Source organism: Chenopodium quinoa, unplaced genomic scaffold, assembly GCF_001683475.1.
Source record: "Chenopodium quinoa cultivar QQ74 unplaced genomic scaffold, ASM168347v1, whole genome shotgun sequence".
NCBI lineage: Eukaryota > Viridiplantae > Streptophyta > Magnoliopsida > Caryophyllales > Amaranthaceae > Chenopodium > Chenopodium quinoa.
The window spans coordinates 3,093,128-3,119,881 of NW_018745000.1; the positions used below are offsets into that span (position 1 = coordinate 3,093,128).

General features: G+C 37.4%; 1 protein-coding gene across 1 annotated transcript; it reads left to right on the plus strand.

Moving 5' to 3' along the window:
• Nucleotides 1–675: 675 nt before the first annotated feature.
• LOC110707499 (peroxisomal fatty acid beta-oxidation multifunctional protein MFP2-like) lies at nt 676–17,222 on the plus strand. Its single transcript, XM_021885511.1, has 18 exons — nt 676–931; nt 6,269–6,340; nt 6,431–6,496; nt 6,592–6,648; nt 6,750–6,817; nt 6,925–7,006; nt 8,130–8,185; nt 8,303–8,605; nt 8,696–8,782; nt 13,105–13,279; nt 13,374–13,495; nt 13,595–13,758; nt 13,907–14,161; nt 14,281–14,402; nt 14,496–14,617; nt 15,252–15,400; nt 15,578–15,716; nt 16,783–17,222. The coding sequence occupies exons 1-18, from the start codon at nt 841–843 to the stop codon at nt 16,819–16,821; spliced, it is 2,169 nt and encodes a 722-aa protein (XP_021741203.1). The 5' UTR covers nt 676–840; the 3' UTR covers nt 16,822–17,222.
• Nucleotides 17,223–26,754: the final 9,532 nt, after the last annotated feature.

The following is a 26,754-nucleotide window of genomic DNA, read 5'->3' on the forward strand; positions in this document are numbered from 1 at the left end:
AGGAGACTTATTCCATTATCCTCCATCTTCTAATGTGTCGAATTATGAAGCATCCGTGGGTTTTTAATTCTCTTGCTCTTGAGCTTAGAGGGGGACCTTCCACCGGGGCCATTAAGGGCCCGACCCCCGGTAAATTGTTGAAATAAATTAGCTAATGAACTTAAATAACCTTATTTTACATATAAAATATTAGAACATAGTGATTATTTTGTAGTGAGAGATAAAAGATTCAAATCTCGACCCCTCTAATATTTTTGACCAAGATCTGCCACTGTTTGAGCTTACCACTTTTGCTTGTAGACGTCATCTTCTTAGTTTCCTATTTTAATTTGTTGTGTTGTTTGGTTGTTTTTTCAATTTATTGTTTGCTTTTCTTAGTAAACTATTGAAAAAAAAAAAAACTATCTTTGCATAAATTAACATCGGTGTCTTTTGTCATACGGAGTACTGCCTTGGATCAAGCTTATCACCAAGCTTTGAAAAGCGCAATAATGAAATCATCAGATATACATGTACTACTATTTCCTAACTTACGTGGCTTGATAATAAATTATCACCAACTATATTACAGCCGAATTCATCATCAAATCAATTCAGATAATACTAATTTTAAATTTATTTTAAATTAAAAAATCGATTTTCCGTAATAATTTTACCAAATAAAGATATTTTGCTATCATATAAAACGCAGCGTCATTTTTGCATTTCCGCACACGACACCTCCATTAAAACACACATCTGAATCCACAACTAACTCCATTAATCTCATCTTATTACGCTCTTCAATTAGACGTGACTGAAAGATTTTTGAGGAGAGAGAAAATTGTGTAAAGGAAAATAATGAAGGGTAGAACAACCATGGAAGTTGGAGCTGATGGTGTTGCTGTAATCACCATTATCAATCCTCCTGTTAATTCTCTTTCTCTTGATGGTATTCTTTCTTTCTTTCTCCTCGGATCTTCGTTGTAATTTGAATTTTAATTGTTTGTTGATGATGGGAAATCTGATTGATTTTGATCGCCTGATTTATTTTGTGTTCGTATATGTATTTTTTTGTAATAATTTTTTTGTGATTGTTAGGGTTTAAGTGATTGAATTGGAGTGTGTTCAATAAAGGGGTTAATGAAATGTTCCTATATGATTTTACTTCCTTCGTTTTTTTTTATGTTGTTATGTAATGACTTTATGCACAATTTACATAATCTGTAATCAAATGTGAACATTACGGAGTAAATAATATTGTTAGATTCATTTTATTATAAATGTTTAAATATCATTTTTTTTTTACGAAGTACTCCTTCGATATTTGCTCAATTTCTATTCTTTGCACTATTCAATTTATCCTACCTCGACTAATGTTTGTGATTTATACATAAGAAAAAATATGGTATTATGAGTACTTGTTGGAATCATCTCAATGGATAGATTATTAATTTTCAATTGTTAGAATTTATACTTATTGATAATTAGAGATATTAGTGATCAAATATTAACATTAGCATGAAATGGAGCAATTCTTTAAAAATGGAGGGAGTATAAATTTTAAGTATATGCGTAACTAAAGTTGTTACTTTCTCCGTGTTTTTTTAAGTGGTACACTTTCCATTTCCGGCTTTACACTTTTTTTTTTTTTTTGCAAAAAGCTACATTAAAATATTATATCTCTCCCCTTTCATGGTCCCTACCTAAACCCACTACTAGTTTTTTATTATATCTTTTCTCTCACATTAATTACTTTTCAATAAACTATTAATCCCACTATCTTTCTTTTATAATTTTTTAATACTCTAACTATCCCACTTACCTCTTATTTTATTTAAGTCAATTAAATTGCCTAAAACTATGTGCCGGTCAAACTGTAACACTTAAAAAAAACACGAAGGGAGTACTTGTTATTGGCTAAATTATAGAGATGCATTGACAAATGTGTCAAGTGAATACTGTAAAAAGGAAAAGATAAAAGAAGTAGCATAAAGAGTGTATACATTTGTTGAAATTAAAGGCATTCAATTAAGTGAATCTAAATAACTTTTTAATGGAAAAATTACCTGGAATCCGACCTTTGCCTTTCAAATTTGGCGATTACAAGGCTAAGCAATTTAGCTAATTTTTGTCATAACTGAGTATATCCGTTGATCAAATTTAATTCCTAAGTTTCCCATTGCAATTTTTGGTACGACATTTAGTGGTTGAAAAATTTGGAAATTTTAGAGAAGTATGAGGCCAAGTATCTTTGCTGACTAAAGGATTGTTCCTACTATATAATGGTGGAAAACATGGATGAGAGTCTGGGACCTTGAACTGTTTTCAACATTGTCATGTTTATGTTGAAACTCAAAAACAATGAATATGAAATAATATAATGCACCAAAATAAACTGATGATGATACTAATTATTGATAAACAAGGACTACAACTTCATATCTTTCAAAGAAAAGTACGTAACCTATATATAGACTAAATACCATCATACTCCACTAACATACTGCATGCCTAAAGACCCGGACTAAGTAACTGCATCCTTCAAAGAATATGCTACGTTATATCCCACTAACTAACCCACTACTAGTAAATATCCTAAGACCCACTAACTTATACTCCTTATAATAAGCATACACTAACAACAACTAATAAGAAGATAGGAAACACTAACGACTAATAATTTGAAGCAATTACCAACACACCCCCTTGCTTCAAAAAGATAAAAAACAACTTGTATGCACTCACTGCTCCAAGAATCTCACGACTATGAACTTGCAATCTCGACTTGAACACGACTTCATCTCGACACCAAAAACATCACGACTTGTATGCACTAATAGACATGTACACGACCACAACTTGCTCTCTTCAACCACAAACACTTGAACCTAGAAGAGTCTGCTCTCTTCCTCAACCTTTTGAGCAAAATTGTTTTGCTCACCACCTTGCTCGTGTCTTTGTTTATCCCAACAACGATCTTCTTTGTGACCATACCTCTTGCAGTAGTAGCATTGAACACTTCTCATTGATGAACGACCCCGACCACTACCCCGATCACCACTTTCTTCACGACCTTGACCACGACCACTACCATCCGACATTTTCCCTTTAACTTGAAAGGCTTTTTCCTCTGACATCGTCATCCGTAGACTTATCCATCCTCTCTTCATGAGCCATCAAAGAACTCATCAACTCATCAAATGTATAGGTTGATAAATCCCTTGACTCCAAAATTGCGGTAACAACATGCCTATAGTCTTTCATCTTGTGAAGACATCTTAATACCTTACTAACAATAGTCTCATTAGTAATAGTATCACCATAGATTCTCATCTGACTTACAATATCAGATACTCTAGACAAGGAACTTTGGATTGTTTCTTTGTCTTGCATTGTCATGCTCTCAAAACTACGATGTAAAGTTTGTAGTTTAACGACAATTACCTTCTTATCACCAAAATACTCTTTCTTCAAAATTTCCACGCTTGTTTAGATGTTGACGCAGGAAAAATTCGCGGGAAAACCTTATCATCCATTGCCGATTGGATGTACAATAGAGCCTTTGCATCTGTCTTACGATTTTCACGTAATTGTTGATTAGGAATAGCCGGTGCTGGGTTCGGCTCACTATAACCGTTCTCCACCAAGTCCCATTACTCTTGAGACTTAAACAAGTTCTTCATCTTTAGACTCCATGGGTGATAATTCTCACCCTTAAACATTGGAATTAAGGCCTGTGACGACGAGTTTATGCGACCATTTGACATGATTGCTGACTCACAAAAAAAATGAACTACTATTTTTTATGAAACTCACGACCCTTTTTATTTTCCTCACGACTCACGACTTTTTAATAAGGTCTAGGATTGAACCATCGTCTCGGATACCATGTTGAAACTCGAAAACAATGAATATGAAATAATATAATTCACCAAAAACTGATGATGATACTAATTATTGATAAACAAGGACTACAACTTCATATCTTTCAAAGCAAACGTAACCTATATATAGACTAAATACCATCATACTCCACTAATATACTGCATGCCTAAAGACCCGGACTAAGTAACTGCATCCTTCTAAGAATATGCTATGCTATATCCCACTAACTAACCCACTACTAGTAAATATCCTGAGACCCACTAACTTATACTCCTTATAATAAGCATACACTAACAACAACTAACTAGAAGATAGGAAACATTAACGACTAATAATTTGAAGCAATTACCAACAGTTTATGCTGGGTAGCAAACAAAGATCTTTAGGTTTTGTTTGTTTTGATAGGAAAATGATTCTCCATTGAAAATAATTTTTCAAGGGAAAACACCAATTTGAAAATGGTTCTCTGTTATTTGTTCCCTTACATTAATACTTAAAAAGGAAGAGGAAAATTGGTCTGGAAAGAAGATGTATGAGAGAAGAGGAAATGGATGTTAATACTTAATAGTATGGAGGAAATGTGGCATGGCTTCATTTTAAGTAATAAATGTTTACGATTCTTGGGAGAACTAGTTTCCTCCTTTTGGAAATTGCTTTACCCTTTACTAACCAAACAATGCGAAATGAGAAATTCGTTTTCCTGGAAAATGTTTTCTATCAAAACAAACTGAGCTTTAATGAAAAATTTCACATGTATATTTGGGTGCAGCATAAATAAACTGAAAGATTGGTTAGGATCCTGTGGGCTTAGGACATCTAAATTCTCAACTAACTCCATTAATCTCATCTCAATATCTCATTACACTCTTCAATTAAGCTTTTTGAGGAGAGAGAAAATTGTGTGAACCGAAATCATGAAGGGTAGAACAACAATGGAAGTTGGAGCTGATGGTATTGCTGTAAATAGGGAATATGTGGATGTCCATAGCGCTACTTGAAATGCTGTGAGAATGTATAACAATGCCTGTTCCTATAGCTTTGTTTTCACCTGTGCAGAATTTGACTAATATGGGCTTTAGTAAAAATTGTCCTCCACAATGCTAAAGATTAATATCTGAGAGAGCAATAGAGCATCTTCACCTTGGAGAAAATATAGAGACCCGAATTAGCACCAATTTATTTGATTCTCTTCCCTCCACTCCTGTAGAAGACAAAGAGATGAGAATGGAGTTTGTAGTCTCTTTACTCTTTTGCCTAATCTTTATCTACTTGACAAAGAGTATGAAGAGGCTTTTGTTTATCATCATCACAACCCTGGTTCCGACAACTTCCTTTGTCTAACTGCTTTAATCAAGTTTTTAAACCTCTTGAAACCACGTCATATGGTGTTAGCGTTGGAGAAAGGTTCTGAATATTTCCTAAAGTTGTTTCACATTACTTGTACGTTTGTTAACACACAACTATGAATATTAATATATTTAATCAATTTTAAATGTATAGATATATTGTGAAGTTTACATTGAGAAAAAGTTATATGATAGTGTGTGTGAATAGTGTTAAAAGTCGAATTAGAATACTAATAAATTACAGAGTAAATATATTGATCTCATTTCCATTAGTGTAGGTTATCAACAATGATTGTAACTTTTGCAAAAAAATGTAGATATTCTTTGGTTTCAAACATAAAATGTATTGATCATAAACCCTTCTTTGAGATTAGACACGAGATGGTTAGCTAGTTGCTAAACATTAATATCTTTGGTTACACATTAGTATAACCATTAATATCTTTAGTTCCACATTAGTGTAAAATATAACAATATTTGATTCATTGAGACGAATCAAATATAACTCAACATGAATATGTTATGTTTTATGTATTGAGAGCTGTTTAGAAGATCCTCTCATCTTATGAATAGTAAAAAAGATTTCAAATGGTAAGAACAAAAAAGGACGAAGGGAGAAATTTATTATTAAACAACTAACATTACCTCAATTTTTGTTAATCAACTACGATGATACCGTAGGGGTGGTTGTTTGAGAGAAAACTCTGTTCAAGGGTTGTTTGATTAAATAAAGGCTTTATTTAAGGTTGAAGTCTTGGGTGGTTGTGTGAAAATAAAGTAAAAGTTGGGGCTGATTTAATTGATTTTTTAAAATTGGAGTGGTTAGCAGAACAGACTGTTCACATAGAGGGTGCATTTTGATAAATTTTCCTACATGTTTATCTGAGTAATATGCTTAAGACTCAATTATTTGTTATTCTGCATCCAGATTGGTCTTGTTGAATTGCTGTATCTGTGGCAGTAAATTTGTGTTTGAGCTCTCTAAAGAACTTATCAGTTGTTTGATTTAAGAACTTGCATATTATTTTCTTAGTCTGATATCACTATTTTGACAGTGTTACAAAGCTTGAGAGCGAGCTTTGATGAGGCATTAAGAAGAAATGATGTCAAGGCAATTGTAGTTACAGGTAGAGCCATAATGCCACTCTTCATTTCACAAATTAGTTGTTGGAGTTCTGACACAATGTACAAAAATTTTAATTTCTTTTCTGTGGCAGGTGCTAAGGGAAAATTTTCTGGTGGTTTTGATATCACTACTTTTGGTGGAATCCAAAACGGAAAGAGTATGTCATATTTTTCATGTTCATGTTGAAGGATCTGAGATTTGTTTCCTATATTAATAATTAGCTCTTTTAACTTAATTTGTAAATGTTGGCAGCTGAATCACCAAAGCGTGGTTATGTGGCAGTGGAGGTTCTCACTGACATAGTGGAAGGTGTACTCATAGTTTTTAATTATTTTAGGAGCAAATTGAGCTTGAAACAATCTGGGCTAATTTTATTTATGTATTGAATTTTTTTTTTTGGTTGTGAACAGCTTCAAGAAAACCTTCAGTTGCTGCTATTGACGGCTTAGCCTTAGGTGGAGGTCTAGAGGTTGCTATGGTATGAGACACGATTTTATCTCTTGTAAGATTATTATAAGAAATACTATTGTGCACGTGTTTGTTATGTTGCCTTGCGAGGGCTCACTAGTTTTAATTTTTGTACAGGCTTGCCATGCTCGGATATCCACCTCTAATGTACAACTGGGTTTGCCTGAACTTCAGCTTGGAATAATTCCTGGATTTGGAGGTAAATTATCTCCATTAATGCTTGTGAAATGGTATGTTTTGTTCTAGATACTCATACTTGAAGACCAAGCTGAAACCACTGCCCCTTCTATTTTGTATACTATAGAATGCCACAATGTCCTCATATCTATCCAATGCTGAAATGATTTAAAATTGTTTTGTGCATTTAACTGTTATCATCTCGAAAAAATTGCATTGTACACACATATTTACAAATAGAGATACAACTAGATAAAGCATGTAATATTCTCCATATTTGAACGCACCAGCAAATATGCACAACAATCATAACCAAGCTGCTAAATTGCTTATGTGGTACGCTTGACACAAGGTAATATGGGACTGTGATGCAGTCATGCAGTGTACCTTTCTGGTTGAGAGAGAGAGAGAGAGAGAGAGGGAGAGGGAGAGGGAGGGAGGGGGAGAGGGAGAGGGAGAGGGAGAGGGAGAGAGAGAGCCGAAGCCTATTTTCTGAGCACGTGTACCGAAGCCGAAGCCTATTTCTGAGCACATGTAATGCACATTTTTCCCTTCTTTTACATATTGTTCTGCAGCTATGTGGTTTAAGATAAGTGAAATGGTCTAAGTATGCATTAGGCTTGTCACTTTGTCAAATTAAGTGTCCGACATGGGTACGGAACAAATAATGAAGAGTTGATGTAACATAGTGGACCCTGATGAGTTTAACTTAGGGTCTACTGACAACCTGTGGATTGTCAGTGGCGGCAACAGGGGAATGCAGGGTGGCGATAGGGATTTGGGCAACATATTTGGTGCAATATGGAGCAACCTTTTGGTTTTGTCTTTTTCTATATTCTCTCGAACTTTGTAAAATACTTGGGGTATTTCTGAATTTTTCAATTAAATTAGTGTGCCCGAAACAATAACTGGCATTAAAAGGAAATGGTCTTTAAAGTAACTATGTCAATAACAATATGATGCCATGTTTATATATAAGTCATTTAAACTTGCAAATGCAAATCCTCATGTTGCATGTGATATTAGAGCAACGTAACAATATATCTGGCTCTAGTATTATTGAATGCTGGGCAAATTGATCCAAAAATTTATGCTTTAGATTTTATACTTTGTGCTACTTTATATTATAATCTCAATGATCTCAGGGACCCAGCGTCTTCCTCGGCTAGTCGGACTCTCTAAAGCTCTTGAAATGATGCTGGTAATTTATTTATCTTATTATATAACTTTATTTGTCGAAAAGATTTTGGTATGTGGTTTACTTGAAATATACCAGACATTCAATTTCTTAAATCAAAATTCATTGTATCCTCTGCAGACTTCTAAGGCAGTCAGAGGTTCAGAAGCCCATGATTTAGGACTTGTTGATGCAGTAGTCCCAGCCAACGAATTGCTTAGTGCTGCTCGTCGCTGGGCCCTTGATATCGTAGAGCGTAGAAAACCTTGGGTTTCAAGTCTTTATAAGACAGACAAGTTAGAGCCACTTGGAGAGGCAAGGGAAATTTTAAAATTTGCTAGGGCACAGGCCCGAAAGCAGGCTCCAAACCTCAGGCACCCTCAGGTTTGTATAGATGTTATTGAAGAAGGCATAGCTTCTGGACCTCGTGCTGGCTTGTGGAAGGTTTGTATATCCTCGTTGATCATTCCTTCAGGTTTTCCTATGCACATTTGTTGTACTGAGACAGTTTTTTTTAACATTAATCTCTGGCAGGAGGCTGATGCTTTTGAAGAACTTCTCCGCTCTGACACTTGCAAGAGTTTGGTCCACATTTTTTTTGCTCAACGAGGAACATCAAAGGTTCATCTTTTATTTTTTTTTCACTAATCACCAAGTGAATTTTTCTTCTGCTCCTACTTTTCTCTTCTTGTTCCTTTTAGTCTTCACCTCTGTTCTTTTCTAATAACTTAAGACTTGATAACGAAAAAATAGTACGGGGAGGATAAATTGGCCTCACAAACATGGATGATGTGATAATTTTTTATTTTCCAAATATCTGTATGCGTTCCAGTCTGATGCTTCAGTCCAAACCATCCCTGAATTTAAATCAAGGTTTTCAACTCTGGTTAAACACACATTAAACAAACAGAATTTTATATCATCCAGCAGGCCATAAATAACTAAACCGTCAGGTTGCATTTCATAAGCGCCATATGGCCCACCCTACAGGCCTCTACACTTGCGAGATATACAAAATATTTGAGTTTCATGTATTTATGTGAACTGTGATTAGTGTTGATGAGTAACTGTTCATAATTTCTACCTTTTTGTGACTCAAACATTAGGAGGAGATCTTAGCCATCAAATGGAAGTTATTATGTTGCCTTGTCGTATCTTTATATATTTTATGGGGTATAAAACGTCAGCCTGCCAAGAGAAGAATGTAGGTAGTTTTGATTGAGTGAAGTTTCTCACACGTTTAGTAAGTATAAAAAGTTTGTCTAACTAGGTGTCAAGAGTTGGATGTAGATAGTTTTGGTTGAGTGAAGTTTCTCACACATTTAGTTTACTGTCATAGAAAACAGCATTTATAATTTATAAAAATATCATGCTCATCGGCCAATAAAGGTTTGAATTATTTTCCATCAGTCATATATAATGCCTAGAGTAGTGTGTTTCTTAAGTTGGTGGAGAGTGAAACTGACACAGTGATTGGATTCCTAGGTGTCGTGGGTTTAGGAACCTAGTCAAATTATACCCTTAACTTTACACTAAAGAGTAGTATAGTGGAGTAGGGATTGTATCCACTAGGAAGTAGGTGAAAAGAATTAGCTAAAGTCAAATTTCCTTATCGCGGGTCATTTTTTTTTTGGTTTTTGTGTTTAAAGCCAACTACAATCTATAAACTAGCAAATAGAACGCCTAAAAAGAAGATAACACAAGAAGTAAAGTCACTAGGGAAAGGGGATTAAGGATTAACAAGACAAACACAAACATAACACTAAACATGGGCATTCTCAATCAATTAGAGGGTATTGCCTAACCATCTAGGTCTCTCCCAAGCACACTACACAATCAAGCACCCAATCCCAGCCAAGGGCTCAACATCAACTCAAGGAGGTTCACATCGACCTATTTAGTTCTTTTCCAAGCAACTAAAAAGAGTAGCAATATTAGATCATGTATTCAATTAGCCAAAATGAAAGCAAGCATTAAGCACACCTCAATGAGCACATCCAAATCACCAAGAAGTACCCAATACACTATTACAATCGCAAGCAAACAACCATAAATAATCCAATTGATTAAGCCAAAAGAATGGAGAAAATGTCTTAACAACCTAGGTCACTCCCGCACACTCAAGGTAGTAGTCAAACTCTCGATCACACCTATAGTGTTGGTGAGTGGTTAGTGTGGTGTAGGTTAATAAATTGGTGCGGTGATGGATAAGGTTGAGGTGAGCAGCAGTTGTTGCAGCTTTGTTGGCATTTACTTGATTTGGACACGAAATTTCAATCCAAGCCAATTGACCTTGAAATATGTGCCTTGACCCGAACACTCCTACAAACAAAACCAAACACGAGGGAGAATCTAGAATAAAATAAAACAAAGTAAAATAAAGTGCTAAACTAAATAAAATACTCCCTCCGTGTTTTTTTAAGTCTTACAGTTTGACCGCCACATAGTTTTAGGCAATTTAATTGACTTAAATAAAATAAGAGATAAGTGAGGTAGTTGGAGTATTAAAAAATTGTAAAAGAAAGATGGTGGGTTAATAGTTTATTGAAAAGTAATGAATGTGAGAGGAGAGATATAATAAAGAAAGTAGTAGTGAGTTTGGGTGGGGACCATGAGAGAGGAGAGATATAATATTTTAATATAGCTTTTTGCCAAAAAAAGAAGTGTAACACTTATTAAAACACGACGTAACACTTAAAAAAAACACGGAGGGAGTAAGAAAAGGAGAGAATGAAGAACTCTTAATTATTAATTATAACTACCAAAATACTCAAATTAAGAGACAAAAGACGAGAATAAGCAACAAAGTGGAAATAAAGGTTAAAGTGAGGGAAATTATTGGAAAAATAACAAGCAAATGACACCCAAAAAAAAAACTCGTAAAAGTGACATAAATGTCACTTATAACATAGTAAGAAAATCAATTTTAAACAGCTAGCCAGCTACACAATATATATGGTTCCAATTCTTATGTTGGAGTATTTAGCTTCTCCAACCTCTCTATGGCATGATTCACTTGAAATCTAAGTTGGAAATAAATAATCTACGTCTTTATGTGTAGGGAATATTTCAAGCATTACCTCTAACTTGAACCCCCACTGTGATCATACAGTAAAGTACGGTGGCGTCCAAAGGGCAGGAAGCTAGAGCAAAAGAGTCGCCAACAAGTTTTAGGAACTTGTAAACTGTTCACGAGGTGAAGGTTATACCCCTTAACGATCCAGGAGATCGCCAACTTCAATAGGTCTGGAACCAAGGCTGGTAGTTCGGGGATGAACGTACAAATTCAACTTAAAAGAGATTGAACCTGCCCTAATAATAAACCTCTACTTTATTCTGATCGTATTCACGTGCGCTTTCTGACTAACATGCAATCAATAGGTTTTACCCGAAACCTGTTTAATCTATGTTGGTTGAATATTAATGCCCAAATAAAACTATTTGGCGATAAGTTGAATCATAATCAAATTAACCCTGAATAAGATTATTAATTATCTTATTAAGCATGATTACAAATACAAATTCCCTTTAAACATACATAAAATGTATGATCAAACAATAACAATAAATATATAATCAAGCAATATAATAATAATCATAACAATTATAATAATAATTATCATAATAATTAAAATAATCATAATCATGTTAAAGCATAATAATAGCAAGATCTTATGCATGATACTAATAAGATTAATAACAAACCCTAGCATGTACTGGACAATAAAAATCAAAGGTTTAGCCCTAACATGATACTAACACGAATATTATAAAAGAAAAATAGGAAGCATCATAGAAATCATAATTGATTTAAGAAACTTATTCTTTACCCTAGACATGATACTAGGAAGCATTCTTTTAATCATACTTGATATTAGAAATTACCTTAAACATGATACTAGAAATCGTTATTGTTATTCAAAACATCAAATTAAGAAAAACATCCTAACATGATACTAGGAATCATAATAACAACCTAGACATGATTTCTAAGAACCATAAAATCAATTAAATCAATTAAAGCACTTACTTGGATGCTTCATATCTTTTTCTAATAACAAAATACACACGTTAGTAACTTCAAGGAAAATAATAAATCAAACAATTAAATTAAATAATTGAAATAGAGAATTGGGACCAAACCCTCAGAAATTAAAACCTTTTACGTCTAGGGCGAAGACAACTTCGAATTTGGCTAGGTGTGTCTAGTGCTAATGTATGAGAAATTGTTTGTAAAAGGCTAGGCTAGAAAAAGGGAGAGAGAATCAAGAAATTCTTGATGAGAGTTGATGAGAAGAAATAATTAGAAAGAATAAGAATTGATGATGGAAAACGGAGGTTTTAGGAGGCTATTTATAGAGAAAATCAGCCGGATGGATAAAAAACGAATCAGAGTTTCGAAAAGAATAAAACAACTTAGCGCTAGACGCCAGACATTAGCGCCTGGCGCCAGACGCCAAGCTTAGTAATTTGGCCATAACTTCCTCATTATTCATCGAAATTGGGCTTATAATATACCGTTGGAAAGCTCTTTTCAAGCCCCATCCAACTACACCATTATTGGACCCTTACCATGGACCAAACTAAACTTGATTGACTGTTTTCTTAAAATAGGTTTTAAAAAACAGAGAGAAAGAAAAGAATTAAAAACTAACCGCAACATTAGACTTTCCACACTTTCACCTCATTCGATTATGATTCGACGTGAGAAGTACTCATCACTAGGTTTGGTTTTTGGGAGACACAAATAGGTGTCTACACTGTGTGCATGCAAAATCCCAGGAGGGGGGGGGGGGGGAAGGTTTCGGATTTCCGGGTACTATAAGTGAGTTTTATTATCTGCTTAAGAAATGCTGTGCTGGTGTTTCCCTTAGTTCCCTATCTGATTATGCATCTTCCTTGCCTGTGATTGGGTTTACCAAGTATTTTGAATCCCAAAACAGGTCCCTGGTGTGACTGACTTGGGTCTTTCATCAAGACGGATAAAAAAGGTTGCTGTTATTGGTGGTGGTCTGATGGGTTCTGGAATAGCTACAGCATTGGTTCTTAGTAGCTATCCTGTTGTATTAAAAGAAGTGAACAATAAGCTTTTAGAAGCGGGTATTGGCAGAGTGAAAGGTATACCCTAGATCCTGGAATTACATTTTGAGTTTGATTTGTTATTGTTGGAAATTTTTTCTTGGAATAACACATTTTTTTTTTTTTAATTTAGCCAACTTGCAAAGCCGGGTCAAGAAAGGGAAAATGACCGAGGAGAAGTTTGGAAAGACCATGTCGCTTATTCAAGGATCTCTGGACTACGACAACTTTAGAGATGTGGATATTGTCATAGAGGTTGGGTGTGCTTTTTCCTGTTCTGCTGATAAGTGTAGTCAATTCTTGGTTGAATTAAATATTATTTAAATGTTTGGAACCAAATTCATCTTCTTACAGGCTGTCATTGAGAACGTTTCCTTGAAGCAACAAATTTTTGCTGATCTAGAGAAGTATTGTCCTCCGCATTGCATACTTGCAAGTAATACTTCTACTATTGATCTTAACCTTATAGGTGAAAAGACTTGGTCCCAAGATCGTATTGTTGGAGCTCATTTCTTTAGGTGATTATTATGCATTCTTGCCCTGCATCTTTTATAAGACCATTCTTGGCTGTACTTGGTGGACACTCTTGATGTGCCTTTTACCCCTCATCTGTACCTTCATTTTTAATTCAAATACATGATAATTTTGATAATGCTTGAATTGCAGTCCTGCTCATATCATGCCCCTATTGGAGATTGTCCGTACTCAAAAGACTTCTCCCCAAGTAATAGTTGATGTGCTAGATCTTGGAAAAAAGATAAAGAAGACACCCGTCATTGTTGGAAACTGTACGGGGTTTGCTGTCAATAGAATGTTTTTCCCTTATACACAAGCAGCTATGCTACTTGTTGAGCATGGCACTGATTTACATAAGATTGACAGAGCAATTACAAAGTTTGGAATGCCAATGGGTCCATTTAGGTAAAATAGCGTAAAACCTTTTGCACCTTTTTTTTTTTTTTCCTTTCTGTTTTCTCAACTGGCCATCATTATATGATTTATATTGTTTCAAAAAATTTATCTTTTACACTTTATTACAGATTGGTTGACCTTGTTGGGTTTGGAGTAGGCGTTGCAACTGCCATGCAATACATTGAGCATTTCCCTGACAGAACTTACAAATCTATGATTATCCCTCTTATGCAAGAAGATAAAAGAGCAGGTAGCAGAATCTTCAATATAGAAAATTTTCATTATTGGATATTGATCTCATGTATGCTGAATGGCTTGGATTCTTTTGTTACCTCTCTCTCAGGTGAATCAACTCGTAAAGGGTTCTATCTGTACGATGATAAGCGCAAGGCTAGCCCAGATCCTGAGTTAAAGAAATATATTGAGAAAGCAAGGGAAATTTCTGGGATTAGTGTTGATCCTAAGGTTTGAATTTTGTGATTTTTTTTACCATCTAAATTACTAACTATGAATGTTTGGTATATTTCTAACATGTTTCCCTCTCTTTGTAGTTCCACTTTTTTGGTAGGAATATTAAAGTAAAATTGTATATAGATGTATATTGAATTATAAAAAAAGTAATGCATGTAATGTAAGTGACATGTATGTTGTGCTTTCCATTATTGTCTGTGCATCTTCTCTATGCATGACTGCATTCTTGTCCGATTAGGTTGCTACTGTCAGTCAATCGGTATCAACTTTAAATTTCAAAAGTGTATGAAATTTGAAGCTAATATTTATTGACTGACCAATTTAAAGCCAATATTTATTGACTGACTGGCAACCTATTCGGAAGAACAAGAATCATTGGTTGTTATGTAAACAAAAAAATTTGTTGACAGAGTAAATTCATTTAGCTGCTAAATTCATTTAGCTGCTATACTGGGCTTTTGGATATCTTTCGTCATTGGCATGTTTTATTACAAAAATAGCTGCATTCTTTTTGCTGTTGACTATTATGCTTTCCCTGTTATTATGGAATGCCTTTTTTCTGTCTTTCACTGAGTTACAAATTACTAAGCCAATTTATATACCCTCTCTCACTGAACTCTGATTACAGATAGCGAACTTACCTGAGAAGGACATAATAGAGATGATCTTTTTCCCTGTGGTCAATGAAGCTTGCCGAGTCCTGGCAGAAGGAATTGCTGTGAAAGCGTCAGATCTGGATATTGCTGGTGTCATGGGCATGGGGTTTCCTCCTTACAGGTCTTGTCTTTAGTTTTCATAAAAATGATATGTTTATAAGTTCTAAAGTTTGATTCTGTATGCATTTTGAGTATATCTCTACTAAAATGAAATGTTTTTAAGTGATGAAGTTTGATTCTCTAAAATGTTAGGGAGACTTGGGAAAATGGAAACTAATATGATGTTTAATGACTTCAGAGGTGGAATCTTGTTCTGGGCCGACATGCTGGGATCTAAGTACATTTATTCTAGGCTGGAGGAATGGTCTAAACAATACGGAGGGTTCTTCAAGCCTTGTGCCTACATGGCTGAGAAGGCAGCCAAGGGGGCTCCATTGGTAAGAAACTTCTCATTTTCTGCCCCAAGTAATTGGTGATGTGCTGTTTTGTAACTGTTTGATGGTGGTTTGCACATATCTATTGTTCCAAGTACATCCTCCTTTTTTTAGATGCATCACTTTTGAATTTACAAACTCCTAGGCACTTTTTAAGAGCTCAGAGAAAAAATGTAGGGTCCCCATGTGATATGAGAAAGACAGAGATAATTATCAACTAAAAAAGAAAGGAAAAATTGGCCTTAATAACACGAACTTTTAACAAGGTGCATATAACATTGTGAACTTTGACTAGTAGCCGTGACAACACCAACTTCTTCATCGGGTGCGCAAAATATCATAAATGAAATCGAGGATCGGTAATTTTATCGAATATTAATATTTTATCAACTTTTTGCAAATTTTAATATCATATTTAGTCCTAAAGGTCCAAATTGACCCAAGACCTTTACCGAGATATTTTTACAGCACGCAAATCAATTTTTTTGTAAATTTTTTTGCTAAATTTGATCTCAAATTTGACTAAATTGATCTCCAAAACCTCGCTTGATAAGTTTTTTTCCTGCATAAAATTTGAGGCACACAATACCAGACGATTTTTTATGATGATAAAATATTGGATACCGTGTCTTCGGCAAAATTTTTGGTATCAAGCTTCATTTATGATATTTTGTGCACCTAATAAAGAAGTTTGTGTTGTTATAGCTACTAGTCAAAGTTCATGCTGCTACTTGCACCTTGTTAAAAGTTCGTGTTGTTAAGCCAATTTTGCCAAAAAGAAATTGATGCATCTAAATTTAAAGTTCCATTTATTGAAAGTAATGCATCTGAAAATATGAAGTAATATATACTACCTTTCTTTTGATTTTAGTTGTGACATGTATTGTTCTTTGTCAATTGAGCTGAGATGTTACACTCTTTCCGTTTTTGGTGATATCTTCGAATTCGTTATACTGTTATATACTCCTGCAGTCCTGCTGCTGTGAATAATTTATGGAATCTTTTTTTTAAGAGACTAGCTTTATAATTAATGGGTGATAACATATTCTGCTCTTGTTATTTTTTGTAGAGTTCTGGACCAATGAAACAAGCTAAATCGCGGATGTAAGGAAGAACAAATTTGGACATTGCTGATTGGATTCTGTCTGTTTGGCATACCGCACTTCAGCATCCATACATAAGGTTGTTTGGACCATTAGGAAACAATATAATAATCTTTTCGGAGGTTTTCTGGGAATAAGAATTAAATAGAGATGCATATTAATCAAGATTGTGAGGCTAATGAGTCATTATGATACAAAAGCTGTTATTATATGCTTCATAAAACTTAATATATTAGATATCTAATTAAGTCATTATATTGTATATTTGTAAGAAGCATGTGACTTGGTTAACAATGCATTTCAAAGATGGTAGTTTTAGATAGAATTCATGAAGTTGGACTCTCCCACTTAAAATTATGAATTACAAATCTATACTAATCTTCTATAAATATTACTAAAGTAACAATAGCTGACGTCATCACTGCCTCCATGTCACTCTTTTATTTTAATTTTATTCTGCCAAAATGCAAGAATGATGTTATATTGTATTTTTTTTTTTTTTTTTTGTTTTTTCTTTTAGAGCTACCTTAATTAACATTGTGTTGAAAATTAAATTCCAATTGAATAATAAATACTAGGTTTTCTAAGCATATTAAACTATAAAGTTATTTACAAGTAGTAGTTAAAAATACTTAATAAAATGGTTTAATTGATTCTTCCTAATTAAATATGAAAATAATGGATTTTTGGAAATTGTATTTTCATATTTAATTAGAAAGTAATAATTAGGAAGATAGAGAAAGTAGTTATTTTCTTCTTTCAAAAAAAAAAATAATTATTTTCTCAACATGTGCTAAAGAGTCTACAATTCAATTCTTATTTTAAAACCGTAACCTAATATATACTAAAGTAATCACCAAGTTATCCTTAAAGTACACATGTTGCATTTACAATAAAAAAATTTCTGGCAATTTTTTATTACTTAAAAAAATAAAAAGTTATAATAATTTATAACAATGTATTAAATTATCTATCTAACAAAAGTTTTAAGGGTAGATCAAATTCTAAAAAAAAAAATGTTAGTATAACTCATTCCATTTAAGCTAACTTTATTTTAATTTACTTTAATTTTATGATTTACAAATCTTATAATAATAGAACCGTGCATGACACGGGACAAAAACTAGTCATATTAGATAAATGCTTAGAGACTAGGTTTGCATATTTTATTCACTAGTGAACTTGATAAGCAAAACTAGCTTTCAATAACTAGGGCTTGTTTGGTATCATTTTTGGTTTTTAGTTTCCTGTTTTTTTGAAAACTAAAAACCAAAAACAGGAAACAAGAAAAAGGTATTTTCACTTTTTTGTTGTTAGTTTTCAAAATTATTATGATTTTAATAAGTTTAAATAATTTTTTATTCATTATGTGACAGGTATCATATATTTTTTATACAACAAAAAACCAAAAAACAGAAAACCACAGCAATGCCAAACGAACATACACGATTTTATAATGTAATACTAAATGCTAATCACCATTTATCCCAATATTCGTGTTTGATTTTACCATATTTCACTAATAATTTTGTCACTATTATTTTTAGTGAAATGAAATTAAGTTTATAGAAATGAAATTAAAATTGCTGGATTGAAATATTTTTTGTTGATCGAATTGAAATTAATTTTGCTAAACTGAAATTATTTTTGTTGAATTGAAATTATTTTTACTAATTCTCCATTATATATTTTAATTTATTTATTTTTTATTTTTTCATTAAAGTTACTGGTTTTTACCGAACTAAAATTAAATTAAAGAGGATATAGAATAGAATAGCTTGTATTGACCTTTTATTATTTATCAATAGGTTAATATATATACAAAATCTAAGCTCTCATGAGATAGGAAACAATCTTCCTTAAAGATATATACTACCAAAACTATATATCCTAAAGATATACTCACTAAAAAATATCTTAACATAAGATAAATCTAATATAATATTCTCTTAATAATATTGATATGGAAACTATCGCACAAATATTATTCCGATATCTCTAATACCCTCCTGCAATTGTAACGGCAGTAACACGAACGTTGCGATCGGAAATTCTCGCTTTGTTGAAGTCGATCGAGTTGCACTACATGTCACCTTCATTTATTTTTTTATTTTTTTTTTATTTTTTCACTTTGAATGATGAGAATGTTTATCTTTTCGAACCCATCAATCATCAAACAAGCAGGAACGTCATTCTTTTCGAACCTGCAAAACAAACATTACAACGAGAATATCTCTTTTTCTCGAACTCGTCATATTTCATTTGTTTTTTCTGAGCAAAATCGAGCTCCAAACAAATATTGGTTTTTCAAGTAAACCACACTCAAGACATTTAAAACTCTTGTCTCACGGCACAAGGAGAACCAATACAAACCCTGTCTCACGGTACAAGGAGAACTAATATATCTAGTCTCACGAGACACAAGACATCCGATTTTATTTATTTATTTATTTATATTTTTTTTATTAAATATTGCGTCAAGCATAACGCTATTTAATTTCTTCATTTCCAAAGATGTGTTATAGTGGAGGAAGTCCACTCACATACTCCCCAAAAAAAAAATTCACAAACACATATATGATGATTAGTCACGTGTACCAACCAAAAAAAAAAATATTCAAAGAGTATTAATATTGCATAGCGAAAGCAAATAGGAAATAGAATAGAATAGCTTGTATTGGCCTTTTATTATTCATCAATATGTTGAGTATTTATACAAAATCACCATCCTTGGATTCATGGGAAGGTGCCAGAATGGAATGGTTACTGTTTCGGGGGTTTTTGTCCTTTGGGAGAGTTACAACACTAAGATCAGATTCAGCAAAGGGCGCCTGTACCTGCAAAGCAAATGGACCGTCGGATGGTCGGTGGTCCGCCTCCGAAGATTAAGTTAATAAAGTATTCGAAGTAAGACGTGCGGAAATAAAGTTATCTGCTCGGATTCCAAGCTCAGGTAAGGTGTTGTCTGTATCTTAAAAACGACAGCTCTGTAATAAATGTGGATGTGACGTGTTGTCTCGTGTTCTGTGTCTTGTAATAAATGAGGGAATTGTCTCTATTTATAGGGTCTTTTGGAAAAGTGTGCCCTCCCTAAGATCTGGTGACCTAGGGATTAGGTCACGCCGCAAAACGGCGCCTCAAGGTTTGGGCCCTTGAAGCCCGCCATTCCAGAAGCAATATCTGGGTGACACGTGTCACTGATCCCAAAAGGATTTCGGGCACCTCTTAGGGTGACATGTGTTGCCCTCCTAATGGTCCATTCTGGATCATCAATCATCCCAAAACGGAGGGATGGCTGCCTACCACGTGTCGCCATCTAAAAGGTCCAGGTGGCACCTCTACCAATGACACGTGGCGGCTTTCGATTGGGCCACTTGGCCGGGTATAAAAATACCCAAATTATTTGCCCCTCGCAGGGGTCACGTGCATTGCACTTGACACCTGTGACAGGTGTCAACATCCGACTGGTCGGATTTTCAAATTATCTTTTGGAGGGAAAAAATTAGGGTTTTACCCTTCTATAAATAGAAGGGTTTGACTTCCTTTTGGATTCACATTTGCGTGAATCTTCAAGGAATCTTGAATCTTTTGACTTTCAAGGACTTTGACTTTCCAGAGCATCTGACAGCCGGCCCCCTTAGTTTCCCTGCCTCATCAAGCGCTCAAGACCGACGTCTCTCGTTACCTTCTTCTAAGGTAACCGCCTGATCCCTTTTCACTTTTTTTTTTTGCATTTTTCTTTATCAAAATGGTTTCCCAAACGCACCCGGCACGACCTAGGTTAGCGATCAGTCGGTCACCAGGGACGGCTGAATCTAGAACTAGGAGTGTCGAATGCTCGTTCGAGAACTTTGCTTTAAGTATATCTCCAAATCCTATAGTGTCTGTGCCTCTGCAGGACACGATGGCCAGAACAAAGAAAACGACAAGGAGATATAGAGCGGATGGTTCCTTTTACCATTTGGACAGCGAGAGTGTTAATTTCGATGGCTCCATTAGGGTGCCTGTCTCTAAGGTTAGCAGAGACCCGCCTAGCACCGTCAGCACTCCAAATGACTCGTTTTTGGAGGAGTGCGACGAGGAATTTGAGAACGCCGGGCCGAGTGGATCGGTGCCGGATGATGAGCTAGGGGAGGACACTGCTGGCAACAGCCGGCAGTCCCCTAGCTCCGAAGAGAGTTCTGATGACTCGGCGTCATCGTCTTCCAACTGCGTCCCCCTTGACTCAAAGGAGGCGCAGTTAAACTTAAAGGCTGCCAGAGAGTCCCTCTCCGTTGAGAAGGGAGAGGGTTGAGCAGAGCCGTCTGCTTCCAGGCGGCATGAACGTGTGCCCTACTATCTGCGCGTTCCGTAAGGCAGGCGGAAGATCATGGCGGATGATCTTCCCAAATTTCTCTCTACCCATGTCATGGGACATAGTTTCTTTCTGTCCGTGCCGGATGCTGAGGACACGGTCACCTAGACGGAGATGGCTGTTTATGGTGACCAGTGTTTCGGCTGCTATGAGGCGGCCATCCAGGCAGGACTTCGCTTTCCTCTCCATCCGGCCGTGGAGAGGATCTTGGACGGATACCAGCTGGGTATCTAGCAACTAGCTCCCAACTCTTGGGTAAATATCTTGGGCTACGTTTCCGCCTGTGAGATGCTGGAGGTGGATCCCAGCTTTGAGGCGTTTGCTCATAAGCACTATCTGAGCAGAACGCCCAATCCAAGTGGTATCGGCTAGTTTACGTTGACCAGCTATACCCGGTACATGATGACGCTAGGGAAAGAGAACAAGTGGAAGGACTGGAGAACCAAGTTTTACATAGTCTCTTCCCTAGACGCCCAAAAGAACAGGCAGTACAACCGCTGACTCAGTATCCTCGCCTCTTGGCGGGGAAAAAGGCTCTTCCGCCTATTCCCAGGCGGGCCTAAGAGGAGATTTTTGACCGGGGCCTCTTTTTTGTGGCCGTCCGGACGAACAAAGAGACGGGGGTTAAGGAGGTCACCCCCTAGAGCTATATTCCCCGATTCGAGTGGCTCTCGAACGGGACGTACTTAGCCGCCTGCGGGCTTAGTACTGAAATGCCGAGAGGTAGCTGGCCGCATGATTTTATTTCCTTTGCTTATGATTATTTGTTTCTTTGCTAACACTTGGTTTCTTGTTGCAGATAAGACAATGGAAAAGCTTCCTGCCCACAAGAAACCAGCCCTATCCGCCGCCTTCTACCGCTCAAACATTAAACAAGCGGATGAGCAGCCGCCAGGCGACACTCCTAAGGTAATGAGTCTGCAAAGGTTATCTTTAATGAAATGTGTTCACATACTCTACTTATGATACTCACGCTTGGACTACTTTTCAGAGTGCCTCATCAAAGCCTACCCCTTCTTCTTAGCCGGACCCCAAGCTGCGAAAGCAGACGGCTGGCGACGTTTCCTAGAACCGGAGGAAACACGTCGCCACCAAGCCCGCTAAGAAAGGGACAGGCGCCTCTTCCCCCATCAAAACACCATCAAAGCCGGACGCTCTTCAACGAGCGTGGAAGAGTGGCAAAACGCCACTCACCACTGCTGGCGACACAGCAGGCGGTAGCAAAGCTGCCGGGGGAGATGGAGGTAAGCCATCCGACAATTCGACCATGCACTTTATAAAGGGCACAATATTCGGTCTTTGACTTAGCTTTATTTGTTTGATAGATGCCCCAGCGAGGCCAACTGTCCTCCAGATGGCCAGAAGGATGCTCAGGGCGCTTGATCTTGAGGACAAGGCGGCCGTTAGAGGAGTCGGCACCCTGGATCTGGACGGCATTCTGGCGCTTCTTTGCGAAGTAAAATTCCTTACAACTTAATTTATGTACATATTTTTGTCAAATGGTTACTAACAAATTTCTTTGGTTTGGACGCTTGCAGTCTATGCTGCGCATTAGTGGTCTCAAAGGGCCCCTTAACGAGAAGACTAGAGAGGTAAAGGCAGTGAATGCTCAGGTCGCCTCTACTTTGGACAAAGCTCAGTTTGAGATTGCTCAAAATGAGATCTGACACTTGATATGTTGTATTCCCAGGCGTCTACCAACCTGCAGTTCAGCAGAACTTGGACGCGGCCAAGCAGCGGGTGAAAGAGCTCCAGGACCAGGTCAAGGGCCTTAACGAGAAGCTGGATAACCTCAAGGAGATGGAGTCCAAAGCGGCTATCCTGGAGGCGACGGTCAATAGACTTAGATGTCGGTTGAGCAACCAGGAGAACCAACTCCGGACCAAGTATAGGTCCTTGATGGAGGAGGAGAAACAAGCCCTGGTCAAACAAATGATGGACGATAACGAAGTCATCATGCATGCGGCCTGGGCGGCTGCTCAGCCGTCTGCAAATTATCAAACCTGGAAGGTCCAGTTAGATAAGGCTAATGATGAGTTCAATGCACGTCTCCTCAGAGAAGCTCAAGAGGCGATCGAGAAGGATGCGGCTTCCAAGAGTGCCTCGGGGGAGTCTAGCTCGTCTGGAGGCTCGTCGTCTAGGGACGAGGAGGAGGATGATCAGGAGGAGGATGAGGAAAATAGAGAGCATGCGCCGGAGGACAAGGCGGATGCCGATGCTGAGAAGCTCCCCTGATCTTTAAGCTTTACCTGTCTTTCTGCGGCCGAATGACCATATGTTTAACTTTCCGGCCTGTGCGCCGTGTATTTGAATGTTTCTTTACCGACCAAGGGGTTGGGTAACTTAACAATTCCCTGGCTTGGCCAGTTAACACTTTGCCAGTCGTCAATTTTGACGGCTGTTTAATTTTATAAAGCATCCGGTCATTTGGACAGTTTTATTTATATTGGTGTTTATGCATGCTTTAAAAATTTTCAAAGCTTATTTTTACGCATAGAACTTTAGCTAAGTATTTTAGCCCGTATAGTATGCGAATGTTCTTGCCCCTGGGCGGATGTCGATTGGTTTTGGTTGATTGGATTGATTGACTTAGAAATTATTGATACTTAGAAGAGTATGCATGGTTTCTAAGTCAATCAATCACTATGGTGATTGCCCCAAACCAAGCGGCAGACGGCCATGCAGAGCAATCGGTTCTTTAACTTTATTCGTCCATAGGCCTCGTTAAAATTAGATGCTAAGTTTTAACTTAGCTTATTTGTTTAGGGAAAGTATTCCGCCTAGTTTGCCCCAAAGCAGAACAGGCGCATTCGGCCATAAGCCTTGTATACGCATAATGCTAAGTTTTTGGACTTAGCTTTTTTTATTGAGAAAGAGTTCTCCGCCTGCCTTGCCCCAGAGCAAAAACAGGCGCATCCGACCTTATGCCTCGGTAGCCTCTAATCATGAAATAGTGACCTCTTTTCAATTGTACTAGAACAATTTGAAAGTCTTTCGGTCGTTTAGGTTTCACTTTCGATTTATTCAAACAACTGCGGATGCGTTTTTAGCATTCGGTAGGGCCGTTTGATGTATTAGTAGAGCAATGTGCCACCCAAATAGGAGATGCTTCTCCTAGACGAATTCGCCCGAATGGACGTCGTCGGTTATCTGACTCATGTTGGAGTAGACGGTCATACTCATGTTGGAGCAGACTGTGGCCGTCGGCCTCTATTGTTTTATTAATATCCGGCCATTAGCCTCTATGGTAAATAGCCATTAAGTGTTGGAGTTAACTTTAAAATAAATCAGTAGGGTCGACTGCTTTGATGCAGTCGGCTCCTTCAGGCGGAATGGGGCATTTGCTGTTGGGACAAACGTTAAAAATAGGGTGGTCGTCTGTACTTTGTACAGGCGACGCTAGCATAATTTAAAAAATTTAGCAAGAAGACAAGTTTGGGAAATGAAGACATATTCTCATTAATTAGAACTTTGAAGTATTTACAAAAATTCTTAGAAGTAGTACTTTTTAAAGTTGTCTACATTCCAAGTTCTAGGAAGCCGCCTACTGTCTGGTTCTTCCAGTCGGTAGGTGTCGTCTCTTACTTCATCATAGATTCGGTAGGGGCCTTCCCAATTTGGGCTGGACAGCTTCTGCACCATACACCATGAGGAATGGGGTTTCTCCAGTTGCCCCTTTGGCGATTATTCTGATGGCCCAGAAGACGTATGGTAATTCATCCGCCCAAAGGCCACCAGCCCTCTCTATTTTCTTTTTGATCCCATCTGAGATTAACTTGTTGAAGGCTTCGACCTGGCCGTTTTCTTGGGGCCAGCCGACTGATGCAAAGAAACTTGAGACCCCTTGGTCTCCCAACCAAGTCTTGAGCTGAGGCGTCTCAAACTGAGGTCTGTTGTCAAAAACCATAGACATAGGCACCCCGAAACGAGTGATAACATTCCTCCATATGAAGGAGATGACATCTTTAGTCTTGATGTTTTTGACCGCCTCCGCCTCTACCCACTTGGTAAAGTAATCCGCAGCTACCAATATGTAACGCTTGCCGCCTGGTGCTGCTGTGTAATGCCTAAGTATGTCCATGCCCCATTTGGCAAAGGGTATTGGGTTGTGGATGGCCGTCAGGTCTGTGGCCGGACGATGGATGAGCTTGCCAAACTTTTGGCACTTGTCACTTTTTTTTACCATTTCCATGGCATCCGACTCTAGAGTAGGCCAGAAATAGAGCTGCCTAGCCTTGGCAGCTAGGGACCTGCCGCTTATATGAGAGGCGCAGAAACCCGCATGTAAATCTTCGAGGACTTCTTTACCCTTCTCTGGGGTAACACACTTCAACAGGAGTTTCAAGAAACCAGTTTTGAAGAGTTCTCCTTGTCTTAGCTCGAAGTTTTCCGCTTTCTTCTTCAGATCAACCGCCTCCTGGGGTGAATCAGGGAGCGTGCCGTCTGCAAGATAGGCCCGGATGTTGTCCATCCAGGTAGAGCTTTGGTCAAGAATTCCAATGGGGTCTTCATTAGATATACTTCTCTTTTCCATGACCTCCTAGAAAACTGACCGAGGCGTTTCACAGGAGCAGATGATGCCAGTTTTGACAGAGCATCCACCTGATTGTTTGAAGATCTGGCCACTTGAGTTAAATGGAACTCCTCAAGTGTCCCGACTTCATCTTTGACCGCCTGCAAATATTTTATCATGGCCGGATGAGTGGCCTCGTACGTTCCATTGACCTGGAGTACGACCAGTTGAGAATTAGAGCAGGCGTCAATTGTTTTGCCCCTGCCGCCTTGCAATACCGAATGTTGGCTAGCAAGGCCTCATATTCGGCCTCATTGTTAGAGACCTGGTACTTGAACCGCAATGCATATTCGTACTTATCTCCCTCAGGAGATTGACAGATGATCCCTGCACCGCAGCCGTTCGTAGTGGATCTCCCGTCCATATACACTTTCCAAACCTGGTTAGTATTGTCCGGTGCAACCAGCCTTGTCATTTCAACAATAAAGTCGGCGAATGCTTGCCCCTTTATTGCCTTCCTTGGTTCGTAAGTGATTTCCGATCCTTGCATTTTAATCGCCCATTTAAGCATTCGTCCAGAAGACTCCAAGGTTGTGAGCGGCCACTTGATCGGTTAGTCAGTATAGACCTCTACCGCATGCGCCAAGAAGTAGGGTTTTAGCTTCTTGATGGCCATATAAAGGGCAAGGCCAAAATTTTCAACCATGGGGTACCGAAGCTCTGCGTTCCTAAGAACATGGCTAATGAAATACACCGGGAGCTGGATGCCATCTCTTTCAGCTAAGAGAACGACACTGAGGGCATGATCAGAGACGGCTAAATACATGAAGAGCTTCTCTTTGGGCAAAGGGATAACAAGCCTCGGCAAAGAGTGCAGATGAGTTTTCAGCTTTTGAAAGGCCGCCTCTGCATCGTCCCCCCATTCAAAGTTGGTCTTCTTTTTGATTGCCTGGAAGAAGTAGAGACACTTGTCACCTGACCAACAGAGGAATCTCCCCAAGGCCGCCAGGCAACCTGTTAACTTTTGCACTTCCTTCACAGTACGGGGCGACTGCATGTCGATTACCGCCT